Source organism: Xenopus tropicalis, chromosome 7 (assembly GCF_000004195.4).
Source record: "Xenopus tropicalis strain Nigerian chromosome 7, UCB_Xtro_10.0, whole genome shotgun sequence".
Classification (NCBI taxonomy): domain Eukaryota; kingdom Metazoa; phylum Chordata; class Amphibia; order Anura; family Pipidae; genus Xenopus; species Xenopus tropicalis.
This window is the reverse complement of record NC_030683.2, coordinates 53128040-53152675: the sequence shown is the minus strand read 5'-3', so window position 1 is coordinate 53152675 and position 24636 is coordinate 53128040. Positions and strand designations below refer to the sequence as shown.

The following is a 24636-nucleotide window of genomic DNA, read 5'->3' as shown; positions in this document are numbered from 1 at the left end:
GCTTGCCATGGACTAGTAACTGTGAATGAAAGATGAACAGTGCTGCGTGATTTAAAACCAATATTCCTACATGCATATGCAGCTAGGTTATAAATGCTGGGCAGTAACGCATAGCATTCAATTAGTGATTAAGTTTTTTCAGTCAGCTGCAGGTAGAACAATGAAAGCATACATCTGATTGGTTGCTATTGATTACTGCACATTGCAAATTTGCTTAGTGTTTATAAACCTAGCAATTTATAATGAGGAGTTATTTTTCTTCCCCATCGATTCTATTACAAGCCATAATAAGCAGGCTGAGGCACAAGTTAAGGCTAGCATTTGCAAAGTAGGAACATGCCAATGGAACCCTGAAGCTACCAAAGCACCCAAGTTGGTAGAAATTCCAGGGTTCTCTAGAAAGTATGCACTTACTCACTATTAAACCACAAACAATAAAGAATAGACAGAGAATGAGACCATCTAGTGTCTATATCTCACTGTTAAGGTCCTGAATATAAATACATACAATATTCTTTGGGAACTTTGGCACTTCTTTCCCACACCTGAACACAGTGGGGGGAGGTGTTGGCTGGCAGTTTGGGGACAGCCCCACGTGGCCCCCGGACACCCCAGTGCAACACTTAATCATTAATTATTGGGCACAATTTTGCAGCCATTTTAGCATATTGTAACTTGCCGTCACATTAGTAAATTAATCCTACTCTATTCTGTTCATTTATTGAATTAAAAGATGCAAACAGGTATATTTTTAAGCGATAAATATTTCCATGGCAAAGTTAATTGAATAGAGATTATTTTGCAAGCAAACATTATTTAATCTTACTCGACCAATTTGTATTAATTAAATTAGATAGCAGCAGCATTACAGTGGAAATGTCAAACTCCAAGTTCTATGCAACAGAGTAACTATACCCCAACCCCATGATTTTTGTTTTTCTTACATAAACTTTGTCAAATGAAAAAATTACTATTACTTTTAATGACTTTTTATATATTTTCAACTATACAAGTGTACTAAGAGTATTATTATTATTAACATTTATTTATAAAGCGCCAACATATTCCGCAGCGCTGTACAATAAGTGGGTTTCATACATTGGACATACAGAGTAACATATAAAGCAATCAATAACTGATACAAGAGGTGAAGAGAACCCTGCCCAAAAGAGCTTACAATCTACAAGGAAAAAGGGTTGAGACACAAGGTGTGGGAATGGGCATGACAGAGTTGTGAGAGGTGTGGCAGAGGGTATTGCTTTTAGCAGCACACTGAGAGAATGTTAAACTAGATTAGGGTAAGCTTCTCTAAATAAATGTGTTTTTAGAGATCTCTTGAGGGCAGACAGATTGGGAGAAAGTTTGTGGGAGCAAATTCCAGAGTATGATTTGATCTGATGTATCTTTGAATCTGGGGTAGAATACAAATAATTTTGTTCCAAAGTTGTATACGTCACAATGCAAATTTTCAGCCTGTCTACCCAGCCATAGTTTCCAACTGTCCCTATTTTCCAGAGTATGTTATATATGGTGCATTTGGCTCCCTTTTAGGGCAATTTTATGTGACACCAGGAAAGGTACTTTTCTAATATAGGGAATAATGTAAACCCTTGTTAAATATAAGTATATAGAACATCACTGAAGTGTTCCATGACAACTCACAACATGAAACCACAGGCAGGGGTACGTTTAGAGATTTGATTAAAGAAAATCCACTGCCCAGTTTTAGGTCACCTATTGTCTGAACTTTGTATTTTTTATTGTGATCCCCAGTGCATTAGTACCTACATTAATTTCAAATATCATTTTATTTGTCTTTTTAAAATATATTACCAACAGTTTATCTAATCTAGTGTTTTTGCTGTTGTTATCGTCCAGTTGGCTAAAGGAAGCCTATCTCTGCATGTCTCCACCTATAATGCCTTAAAGGACATGTAAAGCCTACATTTGCCTACAATGCATATCAGGCATGTCTCCCCCACCCAAATGCCATCATTTGTACTGCATATATCCCCTCCGTTTGCCAGCACCATCGCATTTTCCTAAAGCAAATAGCAGCTTTCACCCAGTGGCCATTTTTCCTGATACATAATCAGTTACATTTAAATCTGCAAACAGCATACACACACACAGGCCCTTATTCACCATACATTTAATCAAGAATACAGGGCTCACACAGGCACAACTGTCTTTGATAAAAGTTCTGCTTTGCTTGAGCTGAGCTCAGTTGGTTGGGAGAAAAAAATTGAAGCAGACAGCTAGAGCTGAGTTTCTATGGGAACCAGCAATGCCATCTCTTTACTGGCTGCTAGACTGAAAGGCGTGTTTAGTAATCTGAGCTTAGAACAACCGAGCATGCCCACAAGCCAACAGCCAAAGCAAATTCCTGAGGGAGGGGGCGAGTGGGTTACAGGAGGATAAGCAAATCTAAGTGATTAAGGGGATGTTGCAGCCTTACTATTAACCTCTGGACAACCAGTGTGGCAGGTATTGAAAGATTTCAAAGCGGCTGTTCACTGATTAGATTTTTGTGTGTGGGGTTTATATGTCCTTTAAAGGAATTCTGTCATGAATTTTATGGTGTAATTTTTATTTCTAAATTACACTGTTTACATAGCAAATAATTGAATCTACCATTTAAAATTGTATTCTTGAACCAACAAATGTATTTTTTTTGTTGTAATATTGGTGTGTAGGCAGCCAGCTCAGTGCATTGTGCCTGATTCTTTTAGAAGCCAGTGCTACACATTAGAACTGCTTTCAAATAAACTAATGTTTCTACTACTCCCATGTAACTGGAGGTGTCCCAAGCCAGACCCGGATTTACAATTGAGTGCTATTCTGATTTCTACCACTTTAAAGGAGAAGGAAAGTAATTTTGGTATATTACTGCCAATAGATTTGCCACATTAGTGCCACCTAGAACACTATATTTATTCTGCAGAAAACTTTCTCTGTTTGTTTATGATTGCAGCTGCCATTTTAAGTAGCTTCCTGCTACAGCTCTAGCCCTTGTATCTCAGATTACACATTCCTAAGTGTGGGGGGGAGTGAGTTTTATGAATTCTTATTAGCAGGAAAGGGGAGAGAGGAGAAAGCTGCGCAAACTCTGGCCCCAGGAGTGAAGGATATTTCTGAGAGAGGAAGTCAGACACCCAACAACGTTTACAAAAAAGGAGACAAGAAATTCTGTGTTTCTTTTAATAGAGGACATTTCTATAAGTGCTTATGGCTGTATTAACATAGAACTTTCTGATAAGGCTTACTTAGGGGTATATTTATCATGCTGTGTAAAAAATGGAGTGCAGCATTTCAAGTGATGTTACGCAGGGCAACCAATCAGCAATTAGATTTCCTTAGTTTTTACCTTTCCTTCTCCTTTAAGCAATACAGGTGTCAGGTAGCTGCTATTTTGCTACCTTCCCAGTGTTCTGCTGATCGGCTGCTGCGAGGAGGGTGATATCACTCCAACTTGCAGCACAGCAGTTAAGAATGACTGAAGTTTATCAGAGCACAGGTCAGATGGTTGTGGCAACCTGGGAAATGAAAAGTATGGCTAGCCCCATGTGAGATTTCAAAATTAAATATAAAAAAAATCTTTCTTTTTGAAAAATGGATTTCAATGCAGGATACTGCTAGAGAAGCTTTATTAAATTATGTGTTTTTTAAAAAACAAAACAAAACATGTTTTCGCATGATGCTGTTCCTTTTAGTGAAGATTAAGCCTTCTAATTTTTGGTTTTGGGGCAGTGCTATATGTGTAGTATGAGACATGTTAATACCTTCTGTTTTAAGAAGGCTCTTAGTTGATATCTTGAATTTGAAAAGGACACTTTGGCTCATTTTAGCAATGAAATATGGTTCTTTTGCTGCTCGGGTAAAAGACATAATTAGTACACTGTAATAAATAAGTGTGTTTAGTGATATATGATAAGGTCCTCCCTTAACATGTCAGTTAATCTGTAGGTACTGGGAACCTGCGCAAGGCATACAGGCAAACATATATTTTCTCAAGTATTTACCCTTCACAAAGGCAGTTTTCTATGAGAGTAAGGGGGTTCCCAAGGTCAGAGGCAAGTAAATAATTATTTTTTCATAAACATATCTGAAATTGCTGATTAGTCAGTGTCCCACTGGGTCCCTAGGGGTAGACAGAAGAGGCACCTGCCTAGGGCACAACAGTGAGGGGGTGCTAGGCAGGTACCTCTGTTGCCACCCCCTGCACGGCATCTGCGCTCCCTCCCTCCCTCACATGTGCGCGCTTACGTGTGGTGGGTGGGTGGGGGAGAGGGGAAAGCGGTGGGGGCGAGGTGGCTGGGCAGGTCGCCTAGGGCACCCGACCGACTAGAACACCAAAACTAACCTGAATAATACTAGAAATGAAAAAAGTAAAGTAAATAAATCAATCAACAAACGTGTCAAGCTAAAATATGCACATACGGCACCCGAACATTAGTTGGGAAATTTTAACAAATAACTAATTAGATAGAAAAACGTATTGGCAGAAGTGCAGTACCTAAAGATTATCCTGAGCCGGATGTATAGACCCCGGGCCTGCCGCTGAATGCATCTAGCTGCAGTTTCAAAAGAAAAGTCAAATAGTACAGTATAACTCACCGCCATCGCTGTGTGGTTCGGGTGCGAGATCAATCGAAATTTTCAAAAGAGGCTAGCAAAACACCTCGGACAACCAGGAAGTCCAATAAAACTTAGTCTTTATTCATGTTCATAAAACCTCTTACGCCTGACGTGTTTCGTGCATGCGCACGTAATCAAAGGCACCCGACCGACTAGGCCTGCTTCTGCTACCACCTGGACCTCCCAGTCATTACAGAATCTGCTTTCTCTATAGTTATTATTAAAAAAAATAAAAAAGACTCATTTACATTATAGGCATTCTGGTTCTGTCGACCTCTTATCAGGCTGCATGTGGGGCAGACCCTGTTACAGTCGCATACCTTACGGCCTCAGTATTTATGCCACTATATGCACAATGCACAGTAAAATAGGCCTTGCTAAGACATCTTATTTAAGGGACATCAACCCCCCAAAAATGGTGATGATATTTTCACTTCACAACCAAATTAGGAACATTCTTTGCCAAGGACACTAACTTCCTGTCTAAAACATATGGTTCAAATTCAAGCATTATTTTTTAGCATTCCAGAGTCAACAAACTTAAGTTCTTTCTACTTGCTTTTTTTCTGCATAAAGTATAATGCAAATAAAGGGTAGAAACAATAACACTCCATCCATACATGTTTATGCTAAGAAAGTAAGAAGCAAAATCCATTATTTATTGTCAAAGCCTATGCAGTTTATATTAATCCTTTATTTAGTGCATCATCTTTTGATATTTGGACAGCTGAATGTTTAAAAAAATTCAAACATAGTGTTATAGCTTTATACCTGCCCTGTTTTTCCCTGAAATAGAATGGGTGGAACTGGATGCCATTTTAATGCTGTGTAATTGATGGGCAAACTGGAAGTAAAATTTGAAAGGGGAGTGTTGTTTTTGTTGTTGTAAAAGGGGAATTTATTGTTAAATTGTAGTTGACTTTAGGAAATTTGTAAACAAGTTTTTATCTTAGGGTTGCCAGTGGAAAACCTGGAAAAGGGAGAAGGTGATGATGTCAGGAGGTAGGGCAATGACTGGGGGTGTCGGACAAGTAGGGTTACTACATCATACCTCCCAACATTTTGAAAATGGAAAGAGGGACCAAAAGAAATAGCGCACGCAGCAAATTATTTTGATCCCACCCATTTTTTAAAACCACAACCCCTAAATACCATTCCCATGGACTGGGGGTTGAGCTGTCAAAAGAGGGACTGTCCCTCGAAAATCGGAAAGTTGGGAGCTATGCTACTTAACTAGTATTTTACCCACCTTGGCCTGGCCGGTAAAACACCTGCCAAGGCCGGACGGGTATTACAAATTTACCGGCAATGTAGTTGCCTGTAAATTTGTAATAACCGTAAATGTAGGCCCTGGCCCACCCACGTAAGCCCTTGACCCTCCAAATCCTACCTTTTCCCTACAACGATCTTCTCTAGAGTTATTCTATAGCCCTCTGCTGGGTTGTAGCCCTGCCCCTTTTGACATCACCCGCCTTCTTGTCAAGTCCCCCATTTATGTCATGGCCCATCACCTTTTGTCAATGCCCCCTGGCAACCCTACAGGCAAGTGATATTTGGGCATAAGTCATGCCTTTGGCAGTAGAGTTATGACATCAGGGGGTGAGACCTGGATAGTGTTTTGAACCAGAAAGCCTGTAGAAAAACCTTGTTGTTGAGTTCAAAACAGGAGTGGTAGCCATCCTTTTCTTATACCTTTCAATTCTGCTTCTCTCAAGTATGAATCATAAAAGATATGCTGGTAATGTTTTCAGGGTCACTCACCCAGCAACCAAAAAAACTTTTTATTACTATGCTTAAAGTTTTAAGCTCAGGTCCACTCTTAGCAATTTACATGTTTAATTTTAAAGCACTGCCCTTTTTTTGGGAAAGTAAGCCCTAGCTAACAGAGAACTGTTTTAAACCCTGTTCGCCTTAAAGTAATTTAAAGTAAAATTGCACTTGAATAGGTGAATTAGAAAAACAGAATTCCAGCTTTTTGCCAACCCTAGGTAACCTGCTGCATACTGCAGTCCCGTGGCTAAAGTAGCCCTGGCCAAACCATAGAGCTGCAAAAATTAAATTTCAAAAATGAAAATCATTTTCATATAGTCTTAGAATAAAACTACCTAAGTCATAACATTTATGGTGTGCAGTGCATAACTTCAACATGAGCAATATAAGGGGAAGAATGAATGTGGTAAAAAGTCCCAAGGCCATGACACATTTTTTGTTACATTTTCAATTCAGCAGATTAATTTCAATTATAAATAAAATGTGCAAAAATATTCTATATTTAAGCTTGCTCCAGGCAAAGGCTGTGTTAATGGCACTAAAGGCTAATGTCAGACCAGGCGTATGGCGTATATTTTCGGCAAGCTGAACACTTGCCGAAAATACTGCCGTACATCCCCTACCTGTGCCTGCACCCGAATGAATGGAATATGCTCAGGTGCAGGCACATGTAGCCGATATACGCATAAAAATGTGAGAGAATGCAAATATATAATCATGCAGGGGGCCCATGCAGTGGAGACTTATACAAGGCGCCATGTGGACTGTATCACATAGAATCATTTTCATCCAGCCCAATAGATTTCTGTACATCGCTGATAGCATATAGAATGTTTTTTCTCACACGAGTCAATTCATTTAAATGGAAAACATACAAAAATAAGCTAATTTAGGCTTATGTGGAAAAGGCACATAATCACAACCTGATCTTTTTGAAGATCCAATAGTGAACACTGAGAAGCCACACTCACTGTTCTGTTGAAGGGAATTTAACAGGGTTACATTTCTTTTAGTCTCCCATGTCAGCACACAGATTAGGATAAATAGCTCAAATTAACATTTTTTTGGCCCAAAAAATTAATATTCCTTTAGTCTTACCTTAAAGTAGCAGTAACATCAAAAAATGTATGTGCTTTAAAGTAATTAAAATATTATGTGCTGTTGCTCTGCAAAAAAAAATGGTGTTTTTGCTACAGAACAGCTACTATATAAATAAGCTGCTGTATAGCCATGGGGGCAGCCATTCAAGCTGGAAAAAAGGAGAAAAGGCACAGGTTACATAGCAGATAACTAGTAGATAAGCCCCATATAATGGGGGTTTGTCTGTTATCTGCTAAGTAACCTGTGCCTTTTCTCCTTTGAACGGCTGCCCCCATGGCTACACAGCAGCTTACTTATATAAACTATAGTAGTCTTTCTGAGGCAAACACACCAGTTGTAGCAATGCAGGGCAACAGTACATTATATTGTAATTACTTTTATACACTTTCATTTTTTGGCGTTACTGTTCCTTTGATCGGGTTACATAGTTACATAGTTACATAGTTACATAGGGTTGAAAAAAGACCATTGTCCATCAAGTTCAACCCATCCGAGTAAACCCAGCACACAACCTATACTAACCAATCTATACACTCACATACATAAACTATATATATACAACCAGTAATACTAACTGTAGATATTAGTATCACAATAGCCTTGGATATTCTGCTTGTTCAAAAACTCATCCAGGCCCCTCTTAAAGGCATTAACAGAGTCTGCCATTACCACATCACTAGGAAGGGCATTCCACAGCCTCACTGCCCTCACCGTGAAAAACCACCTACGCTGCTTCAAATGGAAGCTCTGTTCCTCTAATCTATAGGGGTGACCTCTGGTGCGCTGATTGTTTTTATGGGAAAAAAGAACATCCCCCAACTGCCTATAATCCCCTCTAATGTACTTGTACAGAGTAATCATGTCCCCTCGCAAGCGCCTCTTTTCCAGAGAAAACAACCCCATCCTCGACAGTCTAACCTCATAGCTTAAATCTTCCATCCCCTTTACCAGTTTAGTTGCACGTCTCTGCACTCTCTCCAGCTCATTAATATCCTTCTTAAGGACTGGAGCCCAAAACTGCACTGCATACTCAAGGTGAGGCCTTACCAGGGACCTATAAAGCGGCAAAAATATGTTCTCATCCCTTGAGTCAATGCCCTTTTTTATACAAGACAGCACTTTATTTGCTGTAGTAGCCACAGAATGACACTGCCTGGAATTAGACAACTTGTGATCTACAAAAACCCCTAGATCCTTCTCCATTAAGGATGCCCCCAACACACTACCATTCAGTAGATAGTTTGCGTTTATATTATTCCTACCAAAGTGCATAACTTTGCACTTGTCAACATTGAACCTCATTTTCCAGTTTGCTGCCCAGTTTTCCAATTTTGTCAAATCGCTCTGCAAAGCGGCAGCATCCTGCATGGAACTTATAGTTTTGCACAATTTAGTGTCATCAGCAAAAATAGAAACAGTACTCTCTATGCCCACCTCCAGGTCATTAATAAACAAGTTAAAAAGCAAAGGCCCAAGGACTGACCCCTGCGGTACTCCACTAACCACACTGGCCCAATTAGAAAATGTTCCATTTACCACCACTCTTTGTACTCTATCCTTCAGCCAGTTTTCTATCCAATTACAAATATTATGTTCTAGGCCAATATTCCTCAATTTGATCATTAACCTTCTGTGCGGTACTGTATCAAACGCTTTAGCAAAATCTAAGTAGATGACATCAACTGCCATTCCAGCATCAAGGTTCCTGCTCACCTCCTCATAAAAGGCAACTAAATTAGTCTGGCAAGATCTGTTACGCATAAAACCATGCTGGCACAAACTAATAGTATTGTGAACTGCAATGTATTCAACTATCCTATCCCTTATTACCCCTTCCAGAAGCTTTCCTACTACTGATGTCAGACTAACAGGCCTATAGTTTTCAGGCTGAGAACGAGATCCCTTTTTAAATAACGGCACCACATTAGCAATCCGCCAGTCTCTCGGCACCATGCCAAACCTCAACGAATCCTGAAAAATTATGTGAAGAGGCTTGGCAATCACAGCGCTCAGCTCATTTAATACCCTGGGATGAATCCCATCCGGTCCTGGACCTTTGTTTACCTTTACATGTTCAAGTCTCTTTTGAATTTCCTCCTGAGTGACCCATGCGCCAGTAGCTAAATTACTAGCACTGGGTATATTAAAAGGGAAGCCTTCATTATCTGGCTCCTCAGATGTATAGACAGATGAAAAATAAGAGTTCAAAATTTCAGCTTTTTCCCCGTTCTCATCAACCAACGTACCTCCCCGTGATAATAAAGTTCCCACCCCTTCTTGCTTCATTTTTTTACTATTCACATAATTAAAAAATAATTTTGGATTCTTTTTACTCCTAGCTGCAATATCCCTTTCCATCTCTATTTTAGCTTGCCTGATAGCTTTTTTGCATGCTTTATTTGCTTCCTTGTACCTGATGAAAGTTTCCGCTGTCCCAGCTAACTTGAATGCTTTAAAAGCACGTTTTTTATTACCAACCTCGACCTTAACTCTTTTATTCAGCCATAAGGGTTTTGCTTTGCGATGCCTCTCCTTGCTTACAAGGGGAATATACTGTTGTGTATACCTGCAAAGCAATGTTTTAAAGATGTTCCATTTTCCTTCTGTGTCTAACCCCATGAAAAGCCTTTCCCAGTTGACACATTGCAGAGATGCCCTTAAACTGGCAAAGTCTGCACGTCTAAAATTGAGCGTTTTAGTTACTCCCTTATAGAGCTGTCTCTGTAGCATTATCTCAAAGGAGACCATGTTGTGATCACTGTTCCCCAAATGCTCACCCACACAAATGTTAGAGATAAGTTCAGTATTATTGAAAAAGTGATTTCATTTTTAGCATCCAGGCTTTTCCAAGACTTGTTTAAGTTTAGAGCCAATTAGGAAGACCTCTCAAAAGGTACAGAATATTTGTTAAGAGGTTATCAGTTCAGAGAGATGTAGTTGTTATGCTCTAAGAGCCCTCTAAGACCCCTTTATATGGGTGGTGGTCCACTAAAGCTTTATTAAACATAACTTTTTAAACAAAACAACATATCCTTGCCATTCCATAACCAGCCAATAAATTACCAATTGCCAGCCACTGCAGCCACAGAGGGCATGTAAAGTGAACTATGGTAGCCTGTACTAATTGATATGAAAGAATTAGATACATGCCATCTGCTGTGAAATAACCTATACCAAACAAACAGCATAGAGTTGATTCACTAAAGTGCGTTAAAACGTGCGCTATTTATAGCATGCGTTAAAAATTTTATTGTGTCGAATTTTTCGCATTTTAACGCACGATTCACTATTTTCATGCGGTATTTGACGGAACGCGTGCTAATTAACGCATCACACACAAATAGTTGCCTCAAGCGAAAAAACGCACGCCATATTATCCATACACGGCATTACTTTCAGAATATTACAGTAATGAAAATGACCATTTCCCTGCAAACTGGAGCATCACTCTAGGGCCAACACATACTTGCATAAAGCACACTGCAAAGTCCATATTTTATTGCCAAAAGCACATTACTCTTCTATAATTACCGCCTGCCTCAAGAAGGTGTTAATTTTCGCACAGATAAATGTGATATTTAGCGCGTCTAAGTGTTTGTGAATCATGTGTTATTTTGGCATGCAAATGTACGCATGCGTTAAAATTAATGCATGCGGTAGCGCGAAGTTTAACACACGCGATATGCGACTTAAAGCATGAGTTAATACTTTAGCGAATTGCGCGTTTTTTTCCGCGTCAATTTTCTGCGATAAAACTTATCGACCTTTAGTGAATCAACCCTCATATAGATTAAGAAAAAGATTAACAAAATAGAGTGCAGTGGCATATGGCAATTCATTTAGGCTGGAAGGCAGGGTGTAAAATGCAAAAATATGGCAGAGTGCAGAAGTTTTTTGCCCTTTGAACGCTGCCCTCCAGTTCATTAATGACCCCTATAATGTCTTATCCATGTGTTCTCTCTCATGAGGTGGAATGGTTAAAAAAATCTACAAATCACAAGAACAAATTGTTCTGAGCTGTGAGTTCTCCTAAACTGACAGTGGACACACTCTGTGCCTTTGTTCCAGTACAGATGAGGCTTGTATTCTAACATGTTTCAGGGCACAAAGGGAGTTTGCATAGGGAAACAGCTGGCCTACACAAACAGCTGTTTTTGTTTCTTACTTGTCCCAGAAACTAGCCCCCTCCCATTGTTTTCATGTTTTTCACACCATTATTATTACTAAACTTTTAACAGTTAGCTAATTTCCCATAATATCTGCTATCTCCAGCAACACATTAATTCCATTTGCATGCACTCTAAATGACAAGCAAAAATACAAAATATGCATCAGTGCATTATATAAGAAACAGCAAGTAAAGAAGCTGAAGTAGAGCATGTGGTCGGACAGCCAATTCTCATGGATGCAGTATAGATTAATAAAAAGGCACTGGCACAACTGTTTTTACATGCCTAAACTACCATCATGCTGTATGCAGCTTAATGTGGCCTATTCAGGTCAGTTTGTAAATAAAACTACATTTATATTTAACTGGCATGGTTAATGTGTACTGGCATGGTTATAATATTATATATAAAAAATGCCTTCAGGTAGAAAAAATATACCTCCCAACATTTGAAAAATGTAAAGAGGGACAAAAAGAAATATGTGCTATGTAGCACTGCAAATTTTTTTGGCCCTGCCCATTTTTGCTACCACACCCCCTAAATACCACTCCCAATTTTACAAAATTTGGCAGGTTATTTTTAAAGTTTAAAGACATTTCTGTCAGTTTTGGGGTCTTGTTTTACATGTATTACAGTTTTGCTAAAAAAGGTGAAATTGCCCTTTAAGGCAAGTCTCAGTTCCCACAAGAACTTATTAGTTACATTTGTATCTCAATGCAGGTGTTACTTGTTAAGTTTTATGGGTTCTGCCAAAAGCCTACTTATTTAATAAAGTTTGAGAAACATAAATATATAAGAATGAAGATATTTTTTTCTAGAAAAGGTGGCAACCATAAATCCATATAACACATCCTATCCCTGTACTAGCATATGTTTGGTAGATCCAACAGCAGGATAACTGGAACATTGATTTGGGATTTGCACTGAACCCAAATACATACATAGGCAGAGCTGTAGCACTAAAGGACACCCAGGCTTTTTTATATGTACTTATACATCACCTTAAACACAAATACTGATTTATCAAAGTAACCTAACAGATACATTGGGATACTACTATTACCACCCCACAATTATTCTACTAAATCAATATTAAACCGCACTACAGATTACTGGAAGGAAAGTCCTGAAGACTACACATGAGCAAACAATTTCTGTTCCCCTATAACCTTTCGCATAATGCAGTACTTTTATCTAAGAAACAATCTGATTATTAGTAATAATTAATTTTGTGCGTTATTAGATACAAAATCAGCACAATCAAAGCCTACTGAATAACATGTAAGCTATTCTGCATCTACCCTAAATACTGACATTCTTTTTGCTTGAACATTAAATATTTTGCATTAGACATTAGTTGATCTCCCACATTTAGGCCAAATGCTTGTGCCTAGTTTTACATACATGTAACTTAAGCACTACAATATTTTTTATGCTTGCAAAGCTATCGGTTATTAATCTGTTGCTATTTTAGCCTTTCCTAAGTCAACCTTCTAATTTAAACACACAGCCAGCTGATATTCTTACATTGTCACTGCACAAGCCCAGAATGCCCCTGTTGATCTGCACACAGTCAAATAATATGTGACTACCACTAATCAGTTTCTTGCATCTTGAATATTCGTTTGTGTTTAAGAGGTAGATTTAAATGTAGCTAATAGGTTTTAATCTAGTGGCAAAAATTATCTGTGTGGCAGGAACACAAAACACCTGCATTCAGATTGTGCATTTTCAAGGCAATATAATAAAAGGTGAAAATTTGCTGCAAACTTTAAAATTTGTCTTACATTATACCAATGGTGCTTTATATAATGAATCCCTAACATGGCAGGTTACTGTAGCAGCAGAAGAGAAGCTCACATGGTGAGATACACAGAGAAGTCCACACAGAAGGCCAGTATTTTACTGACTTGGCTCGTAAAAAGCGATACTTGATGCCAATGTTATTAATAGGGAAGAAAGATAACATATATAGAAAGGCTGGTATTTTTTCCAGAAAAGGTAGGTGATTGTAAGCCACTGTAAACAAATGTCCAAATGGCTACTGTACACATTTTGAAAAAGTGCAAATATGGTATAAGTGCCATAATTAAAAGCAAGGATAGCATCTCCTCTAGTGTTGGGAAAACTACATTCCAACTTTGCAGAAGAGAAATTCAAGGCAGTAGTGTAAATGGACTTCAAAGCAAAATAATTGTATATGCTGTATTGTCCATCCCCTAAACCTTGGAAAGGATTATCTATTTTGCAAATACCAAAATATACACATCAGGCCTCCTGTAGGTCAGATTTCACAACCATTCGCTGGACCTTAACTTTGTATTATTACACTGCTGTGTCACTGAGGTTTAGTTGTGTAACAGCTGTAAAGTTAAATCTGTCCCTGACATTCTCTATCTGTGCCAGCTAAGAGAATTTCTTTTCCACAGGCAAATGGACAGGTAACGTATAAATTGCTATTAATTCTGCCTGTTTGGGCTCCTCCTCACTTCCTCATCTGCTGATGCAATGTACACTGGCAGCGTAATAAACAGATAAATGTATTATATTATATGAAAAAAGTTATAAAATGCCTCCCTATGAATCTGCTGTCTCTCACTATATAGTACATTATACTATGGGGTGCACTTATCCACTGCTTCTAATTTCACTGTATATAATATGTTTGTGCTGTCAGTGCCCTCTGCCTTTCACTGTAATGCATTTTGGTACTAAATTTCAATGCCCTTCCCTGTATAATGTGCTTGTTGTGTCAGTGTCCACATCAGCTCAGTATAAAATGTATTTTTGGTGCAAGTACAAGCGGCATCTCCCTATATATTGTACTCGGTGTGCCAACGTCTCTTAAAGGGGTCCCTCTACACAAAAACTATTTTATGCAATTATAAGTAACTTTCCAATACACATTTCAATGGTTTTTAAGTTATTACTAGTTTTGTTATTAAAATCAATATCTGTCTGGCTTTTTACATTTACTGCACTCCTGGCTCTGACTCCAGAAACCGTGTTACAATGTAAATTGATAAACAGACCTGCAGAAAAAGAGACTGCATCCAACTGCAATTACATTTACAAATAACTGTAAAACCACTGATAGTTTGTAATGTATAATACAAAATAGTTTAGAATTACAATTTCTTTCATAACTCAAAATATCAGTCTTTAGGTACAGGACTCTGTACATTGTATATATTTTTCTTGGTCTGCAATATGCCAAATTTATTTCTGTCAGGACCAACTGCACCTACTGTATATTATGATGGTAACGCCACTACAAAGTTTTTCATTGCCCACTGCTCTCACTTTATCATAAGCACTGATATATATATGATATTGCAAGGGCTCTCTCAATAAATAAGCTGTCGGTCATGTAATATGATGATGCCGCTAGTTTCCACTATTCTCACTGTATAATGAACTGGAATAACACTGCCATTCCATTTGCTCTCAATGTAAAATGTAATTAATTGCTGGTAGCCACCTCCTGCCTAAATCAGTATTTTTTTCTCTATAGGGTTTTGTAGCCTAGCCTTTTGTAACCTAAATATGCCTTTCATTATAGTTTGTTTATGAAAAAGGAGAACAAGTCACAAGGAGTCAGTTCAGTCATTTCATGATACATGTTGATAAGATATATATGTTTTTACTCAGAATTCCAGTTTTGTTGTGGTCACCAGGGATAGTTGCTCCCAAAGCAATCGTGGTCAGTGTGGTAAAATTAGAGCAATTGTGCTTGCCAAGATGCTACTTGACTTGTCTGGGGTAATACACATAGTTAGTTTGATTATTTGAAGCCTTATTTACCTGAATTAAAGTAGCCATGCAAAGTTAATCTAATGAAAAGTCCTAAAACCAGTGGCAAATCCTTTGCTTTGTGATAGGCTATTTAGTTTTTGTAGGATTCACATACAAGGTACTCTTTTATATACATTACATATTTATAGAAAGGTTATAGGCTAATGACACATACATGAAGGCAGCCAAAAAAATGGCACCAAAATTACCTACTACCAATTGTATGTGCCTGTCACTGTGCATACCGAGTGGATTTTACCCAGAACATGCACACATAAATGTTTTCTGGCAAAAGTCCACCCACCTACACACATGGGACAAGAACAGGCCATATAGATAACATGGACCTCACAGACCCAGTGTTTAGTGTGCTGCCCTGCCATCCTGGTGAGAAGGTTTACACAGTACTTCAGACAAGGTCTTTAACTACAATGGTGAAGGTAGGGAAGGTGCAACATAATTAAGACCTATGTTTATGGTTGATAAGAAATGTGCAACTAAAACAAAACCCACAAAATTTCCAGCTGAACTTTATAACCAGTGGTGCCTCTCACTGAATGTTGAAATCATAACAAAGCCCAGAACAAAAACCCATGTTGTCTTATGACCCCAATCAACACCTGCTTGTGTCCATCACCTACAGCACACAGTACAGATGAAAGCAGATGTCACTTTCCTTCAAATAACTGAAGTTGCAGGAGTTGTAGGATGATCATACACAAAGATTAAATTACTTTACACAGGCTATAGCATCACCCACACAGCCAACCCAGCTTGTGAATTAATGTATTTTGCACATTTGTGTTTCTTTCAGATCTGCCTAATATTTCTTATAGGCCTACTGATAAAGTTCAGTTAGCTAGGGTAACTGCAAGTTTAGTTATCCAATACCACGAAAGAAGTGCCATTTGGTGAAAAGGGTGTTATAAATGGGAGGCTCTTGGTTCATTAGCTTATGCCATATAAAACAGAGTACAAAAGTCCCCTAGCACATAAAATGCCAACCATCCCCCACTGTATCTTTAGGGGCAGCTCTGTGCACTCTCCACCCTCCAGCACACCGAGAATGGTGAATAGTTTAACTGTTAAGAGTAATTTGTATTCTGACAGCATCACACACTGAGTAAAAGAGGAGTTATCAAAGTGTATGCTCTATTCAGTGTTGTTTAAAAAGTCTTCCATTATATCTTATGCAAAGAGAACTGCTCAGCAAAACTGACAAAAGTGTTACAGATTAAATTAACCCAAATGGTCTATGAGATCATTAGTTTCTACATACTTACAATTAAATACACATACATACATACATGTATGTTTCACAAATACAAGAAAAATACTTGGTCAAAAGAAATCATGTATTGTAGCAGTCAAACCACCTACAGAACAGCTCTACATGGAAATAAAATGTTGCATCTTTGTATGCATATTTTTATTTATACTGCATTATTGAAATATTCAGTGCTGTGTTTTTGTTAGTTAACAGGAAAGAATAAGAGAATTGTGGTCAGTAATAGCATTATGGGAAACCAAACAACCTATCTCTGTCACATACCAGAAGGTCTGGAATCTTTGGAATCATTTTTTCTAAGTGGAATTCTAAAGGGATAAAGTAATGGAGCTTGGTTCCAAAATGATATGTCCTGTATTGTTTTATTGTAACAGAAAAAGAAACATTTCCATCCTAAACCTGCTGGCTGAACATTCAGTCCAAAAAGGCTGTTTGCTGCATTTGCACATATTTTTGTCAGAAAGGCAATCCAAAATACATTAAACTCTGAACCTGGTTTATAAATGAATGGTTTGAAAAACTGAGTGGTACAAAACTGCATGGTCATTAATAGCCTGATTTACTTTAACCCTTTATGTGCCACATGCCATAGAATCCATGCCACAGCACCCTTGTGCTGGCACTGTAGATTCTATATTATTGTGGGGTTTTGGTCCATGCTGCGCCACATGGTTATGGGCATCATGCTAAAGGTTAACAGAACATTACAATATAGTTGCTATAAGTTGCTATTTTTTACTTGCAATAAAAATTTGCAATTACTTGCAATAAAACATATATACATGCTAAACATTCTGTCGATGTCATTCAGTTGATGGAGGGGCCAAAGCCTTTCCCATTCTCATAAAAAAAAAATACAATGGGCTACTTTGTGGCGAATGCCTTTTTTTAAACAAGCACCTGCAAACTTGCAACAGTAAGAGAGCATAGGAAAGAAATTTGCTTTCCCCTGGCTGAAATAAACAGTACATGTAATCTTATACCCACAAACACATACCAAAAGAAGCTTAGCAAGAACATTCGCACAAACTGCATGAAATCACTTCCACTATTTCTTTGAGAGAAGTTACAAAGAGGCAAATACACTTCCACGCTGCCACTGCTGTAAAAAGAACTGCACAAATATGGCATGCATCAAGGAACTGATGCATGCCATGGAACTTCATGGAACTGAGCAATATCTGTTTATTTTAGTGACTTGTCTCTGCAACCTTCCATACAGAGCCAACATATACTGCAGTGCTTTACAGATATTAAACATCATTCACACAAGTCCATGCCTCAGTTGACATTACAACCTAGGTCAATACCACATTTCCAATCACTATGGTAAATTTTATCATAGCAAGATAAAACCTACACATCTGTATTTTTGTTTTTGGTGAGTGGAAAGAAACCTGGGTACCCCGAGGAATGCCACTTAGACACAGGGATACAAACTCTTTGCAGGTCGTGCCCTAGCCATTGTGCTTTAAAAGTCTTTAATATATCTAGTTAGAAATTCCAGCAGTGTAAGGAATAGTGCCAATCCTCCAAAGAAATCAGAATAAAATGACCAGTTCTCAAAGGCTGTGCTGTCTAATTACATTAATATATGAAAAACATAACATAGGAATACTTAAGACTTTGGGGCAGATATATCAAAATGTGAATTTAGAGCTCACCACAGAAAACCCCACCCTTTTTCTATTTATTCCTATGGAATATTTAGAAGGGTATTTATTAAATGGTGAACTTTCACTATAAATACACTTCTAAAAATCCCATAGGAATGAATAGAAAGTAGGTACATCTTTCTGTGGTGAGCTCTAAATTTGGCCCTTAATGTCTGTACTATATATATATATAAATGTATATAATTGTAGGCATTAGGTGCTAACATTATTGTGAATCTTGTATTAGTTCTTTGCGATCATTACCCTTAGCCTTTAAAAAAAAAAAAAAAAAAAAAAAAAAGGACCTCGTGGTGACTGGAAAATGTAAAAAATATATATCATATACATATGTATTCTACTAAACTGTAAGATGGGTGGTGCCAAAATCCCTTTCACTGCAGAAGCTGTGTAAGTAAATACACTTGCAGATGGAAACGTCACAAAGAAAACATTTGTGCTCTTGTAAGAAATGACAAGACTGTTCTTCCGGATGTAGCAGTATTACATGTTGTGTGTCATAAAAAAAGGAAAGCTGAATGTACTGAATATTAGCAAACAAATATTAAAGACATATCATGGTTATGATCTGCTTCTCATCTATTAACTACCAGTACAGTATTTAAAAACATTAAACTATTTGACTTTAATTATTATTTTTTCCAAATAGTTTAAGATGTATAATCTATGTTATATGATCTGTTTACGGAGACACTTTTTACAGCCACTGACAAGGCAAAGAATATAGTAACATTCCCTACATGTCGGCCCAAATCAGAATGCTGAATGAAACAGCACAAATTCTCGTGTTACAATAACAGTAAAAAAACATATAGTGATAACAAAAGGAGGCACACGGTCAGAAATCAGATGGTAGCACCGTTACAGCAATAGGAGCTAATTTTCCCTGTTCTTCTAATTATTATTAATGGAGGCTAAAAATACAAGTACATTGAAAAGGAACCACTTTGTAATGTTCACATAAATATTATTTTACATAAATGTTTACATGATTCTGCTTGCTGCATATTCTTTTGTCAGCTAGTTGGGAAAAAGCAATTTTCTCTGGCAGTGTTCTACACGGCACTGAAGTTTCCTGACCAGGAAGTGATGACAGCACTGGAAAATGACTTCCCTCCCCCATCCCCTGTCAGAAAGGAAAGGCAATATCCTATATATCCCACAAAAATACAATTTAGCCATTCATCTAAAAACAACTTGCATTTAGTAATTTGCTGCATTAATTATGATTTCCTTGTATACTGTATTGACACTGTCTGCCCTTTAACATGTTTCAAACAATAGGTTCAAGAACCAGTGTTAATGCATAATAAGATTTTCAGAACAGAAAAGGTGTTAAATACATTTTCCCAAATAAGTCCAATGGTGCACCTCTGCCCTACAACTTTCTTTCCAAATTTTTAAAGGTATCTTATTATAATGTGGTTTGGAAGGTTTTTTTTTCTTTTCAGATGTTGTGCTGCACAAAACTCAAATCTAGTAAATTGCTGATAAAACTTGAAATTTCAACAAAACACTTTTCAAGCTTTTAGTTACATAGCACAAATATTACAGTCTTGAATAGCTCAAGTGTAACCCTATGTAACCTATGTACTGCTGATCATTCAATTATAAATCATCTTTTAGCCCAAACTGATTGGTACTCTCTCATAATCAGAGTATGAACAATATAATAATGGCCTGAGTAATATCTTGAGCTAATAAGGGGATAGCCCTAGTGCATTATTAATACATCTTATTTATATTCAGTTAATACATTATAAAATGCAGTTCAGAGATTATACATGATTGTCATCAGTCTCTATCACATTCACATGCACAACTGTCAATTTGATTAGGAGGCCCTTAACCTTTCTTTATGTTTTATGAGTGTGATAAAGTAAAACCAGGATCCCTAAATTAAGATTTGTTGGAAACAATTTCCATTTTCAATACAAAGAAAAGATAATATAAACATTTTAGACTAAAAGATCTTTGTTGGTGTGTAGCTGTTTTAAAAAAAATGACAATAAATAAAGCACAAATTAATTAATTTGCACTTTGAGGGCTGCATCCAGAAACTGAATTTTAAATCTGAGGCCTTGTACTAGAATGAAATTTAGTATGCAGTATGTAGGCCAAATCTACTAACCAATAAAAAGCTAAAGGCAAACTCTGAACATCCAGCTGTTGCAGAACTACAACTCTTAATAGGTTGCGCTGGCAAAGTCTGCAAGTAAATTTTGGAAGATGTAATTCTGCATTATCTTAAGTGCAAATGGCAGTGTAGCCCTGCATAAGCTGGTTTCAGAGGCATAACTATAAAAAACACAGTGTGAGTGCTACTAGAACTAGGAGGTATAGGGGTCCAATGGGGCACTGGACAATAAGTTACATCAATGAGTGGTTTGTATCTTTTTAAGAATGGTATACATGCAATTCATTGGCAGAAAGTGAATGCAATCAGGAATGTAAAAGGAAAATGATAATTAGTGTTAAGAAGGCAGTAGTGTGTTACACAATCAAGAGTTCCACTGTGCCTGTGACATAGTACAATGAACGTCAGTGTGATACTATGTTTCTGGCACTGGGAAAAGAGGGATTCCACTTCATGGTAAAAGAACAAAGATAAAAAATGGGAAAGATATTTCCTAAAAAATGTGTGATGATTCAAAGGAAACACAGGGTGGGTGGGACATCCCAAAAGGAGAGGAAATTGAGTTAGAATATATAAACAGACAAAAGAAAAAATATCTGGAAATCAAAGGACACACCTCAGTCCTCTGGAGTTGCAGAAAACTGCTCAGATAGCTGGAGTGGATGGAGGAACTCAGATCTTGGGGACTTTTGGAGTAGCTGTTGAGATCAGGGTGAGAGGCAGAGCTGGACTCTGGTCTGAAGGCATCAAAGGCGCTGGTTTGATGTGTGTCTTGCAGAGATAAATAGACCCAGTTGAGGAGCTGGGCAGGCTGGTATACTGAAGCAGTGGTATCAATAGCTGACAACAGGCTCATTTTGCCCCCCCAAACAAAATGCACAGCAGCTTCTGCCCCCCTCCTTGCAAGCACAATACTTTACTTCTCCCTCCAGCTTCTTCCTCCTTCTCTTTTTTTCTGCCCCCCTATCTTTCCTTCCTATAGGAATTCGGCAGAGTGCTCTGTAAGGGCATTGCTGCAAACTTCTCCCAGCTAAACTTTTCCCTTATTTCTCCCCCAGCCTCGTAATCCGCTATGTGACTCAACTGCCCCGCCCAGGTGGGATTTGATTGGACAGATGATTCAACTCATCTGCATAGGCAGCTGCAAAGGTCTAAAGGCTGTGACAAATCTGTGTAGTTGCAGTGACAAATCTGTGTAGTTGCAGTGACATGATGCAAACGAGCTGATCCTTCAGTGAAATAATATGCTATTACTAATTAGTAGAACATAAACAGCAGTTCAAATACTTAGTGTTACAGCTTCTTGCTAAGGAAAAATGGCATTAGTGCACAGAGTGAACCACAGCAATGTTGTACTTGGAGCAGAACGAGAAACGTGCCACACCAATCCTTTTGTGCTGCTGCGAAGTTGTAGCCAGTGGGTGACGTGTTGAACTGCACTGTGACAACGTTATACCTTTTGCAGTTATAAACTGCATTATAAAGTGTATTCCTGCATGAGGTCGTTGCACTCAAATCATAGTTTCTTAGTTAATTGTATAAAATCTTTCTTGTGGTCACCTTGGCCAGGGCAGACGTGGCGATTAGATTTTTAAAAATCTAGTCGCGGCGACTTGTATATTACGATCTCCGATTTGTCGCCGATGTATTGCTTAGCCTGTTCAGCGACCGAATCACAGCCACTTTTCGACTATAGAGTGACTGCGTCGCTGCGACAATTCCATAGAACGGATTAATCACGATATTCTATGGACGAAAAGCCGCCGCGAGTGGTTTGGTTAAATGCGACTAATCCCACGTGTGTCCAGCATAGTGCGGGCAGTCGTGGCGGCTTGTATATTTTGTGTGGTTAGTCGCGGCGGGGCATACATACATAGTGCTTGGCCGATATAACTTGTTTATACGTATGTATAGTTATACTGTATATATATATCTATATAATATTTATATCTATAATAACAGCTGGATTATTTCAACTCAGTGAGGGACAATGGAACCTTAGAAAACTCTGCACCATAGGTGAAAACTTTTATAGAATAAACGGATCCTGCTCATAACTCTGGCAGCTCGAAAATGAGAGCTTGTCTCCCCACTGGTTTGCGTAGAAGAACAAAAATGTACACGTCGTGGCGTCTGACAGCCAGCCATTGGTTGGTATGCGTATGGGCGGGACAAAGAAAGAAAGAACAGAAAAGGACGGCGCCTATTGGCTGTAGAGGACGGATGCGGGAGGGGAAACAGTGAAAGAATTGGGAATAGATTTTTGGATTGTAGGAAATCCTGAGAGCGAACGTTTGCAACAGCTGAGTAATAGGACACTCCTGGAAATAAAACCGGTATCTGGCAACAGCACACCTCCTGTTCATAAATCTGAACTGACACCCATACGAATCTTCACCTTTTAAAACTTTGATAGCTGCTGCATAGTGCGTCAGTTTTTGGCATTGAAAGTGAGTTGTGAGCCTACGGGGGGGAGGAAAGGGCGCATATGTGCGGCCAGCGTCTTAAACTATTTCATCAGCTATGGTGGTTTTAATTCAAGGTTCCTAGAGTAGATATCTTCCCTTAAATTTTACAAACTGTTACAACATTTAGAAGTTTGAGGATAACGGAAACTGACGGACCATTACTGGACCATATTATATTTTGACGCAGTAATAATGTTTTCAACATGTATGTATGTATGTATATCTTTATTTTGAATGTGTTCCAGGCAGGAGGTGTCTGATTTTATTTTCTGATGCCCGTGTCTTGACAGACATTTTCACTCACAGGTCTTATCTTGTTAAAAATATTAATTTAATGCAAACCCTATTTCCTGTTGATATGAACTTCCTAGGTGCATAAGCACCATGACCTTCGTGCCTTTAAGAGGGGCCTGGATGAGTTTTTGAACAAGCAGAATATCCAAGGCTATTGTGATACTAATATCTACAGTTAGTATTACTGGTTGTATATATATAGTTTATGTATGTGAGTGTATAGATTGGTTAGTATAGGTTGTGTGCTGGGTTTACTCGGATGGGTTGAACTTGATGGACAATGGTCTTTTTTCAACCCTATGTAACTATGTAACTATGTATGTATGTGTGCTTCTGGGTGAGTTTAAGGCTACTGCCAAACCAGGCTGAATCCGCCCCTACATTCATATCAGCCTACCTCTGTGCCTGCCCCTGGAGCCACTGTGTCTGCCCGGGTGCAGGCAAAAGGCGCGGATTTCAGCGCCAAAAGGTGCTTCTTTTGTCTGGACAACTCAGAAGTAGGCTGATCAGACCGTAGGGGTTGATTCTCAGACGTGATTATTCAGGCTGAGAATTAGCCTGGGGTGGCATTAGCCTAATGATGGTCTTATGGCTTTAAAAATTGGTGTTGGTTGGAAGATATCCCACAGTGGGGGTGGATCAGTTTTTAGACAAATGCGTTGCTCAGGAGACACTTTGCTCAAGAAATGCAACCATGCAGTGAGGTGCCAGCCTAAAAAAAATATGACTAGCCATAAATATTTAGGACGACCGTAGGTCGTTTATGGTTGGGGTTGTTTTCTATGGAAAAAGGGGCTTGTGATTGGACATGATTACAGGTACATTAAGGGCAGTGGCACACGGGGAGATTAGTCGCCCCGCGGCAAATCTGCGTTACCAAGGGCGACTAATTTACCCACAATGCCATTCCAACGGTAAGAATGTAAATCGCCAGTGGGACGGCATAAGCTTTGCTTCGTTTTCCCAAAGTCGCCCGATTGATTTTGTGATTGTGTTAATGCCTTTAAGAGGGGCTTGGATGATTTCTTGAACAAGCACAGTATCCAAGGCTATTGTGATACTAATATCTACAGTTAGTATTAATGTAGGGATAAATAGTTTATGTATGTGAGTGTATAGATAGGTCAGTATAGGTTTATGTGTGTGCTGGGTTCACTTGGAAGGGTTGAAGCTGATGGACTTTTTCAACCCAACTTAACTATGTAACTAAGTGGTATTTTAATGTGGCATAAGGTTGAGGGTGTCCAAGGCAAGCACCCCCCTCCCTCACATGTGCCCCCTAAAGCCAAAAATTCAGATGGGC

General features: G+C 38.5%; 1 protein-coding gene across 1 annotated transcript in view; it reads right to left on the bottom strand.

The window, feature by feature from the left end:
• zcchc24 (zinc finger, CCHC domain containing 24) overlaps window positions 1-21940 on the bottom strand; it is a 72088-nt gene extending 50148 nt beyond the window's left edge. Inside the window, exon 1 of the mRNA XM_031905872.1 lies at window positions 21188-21940. Within this exon, the coding sequence (XP_031761732.1) occupies window positions 21188-21427 (240 nt within the window). The 5' untranslated portion in view covers window positions 21428-21940. The remainder of the gene's footprint in view (window positions 1-21187) is intronic.
• Between the last annotated feature and the right edge of the window lie 2696 nt (window positions 21941-24636).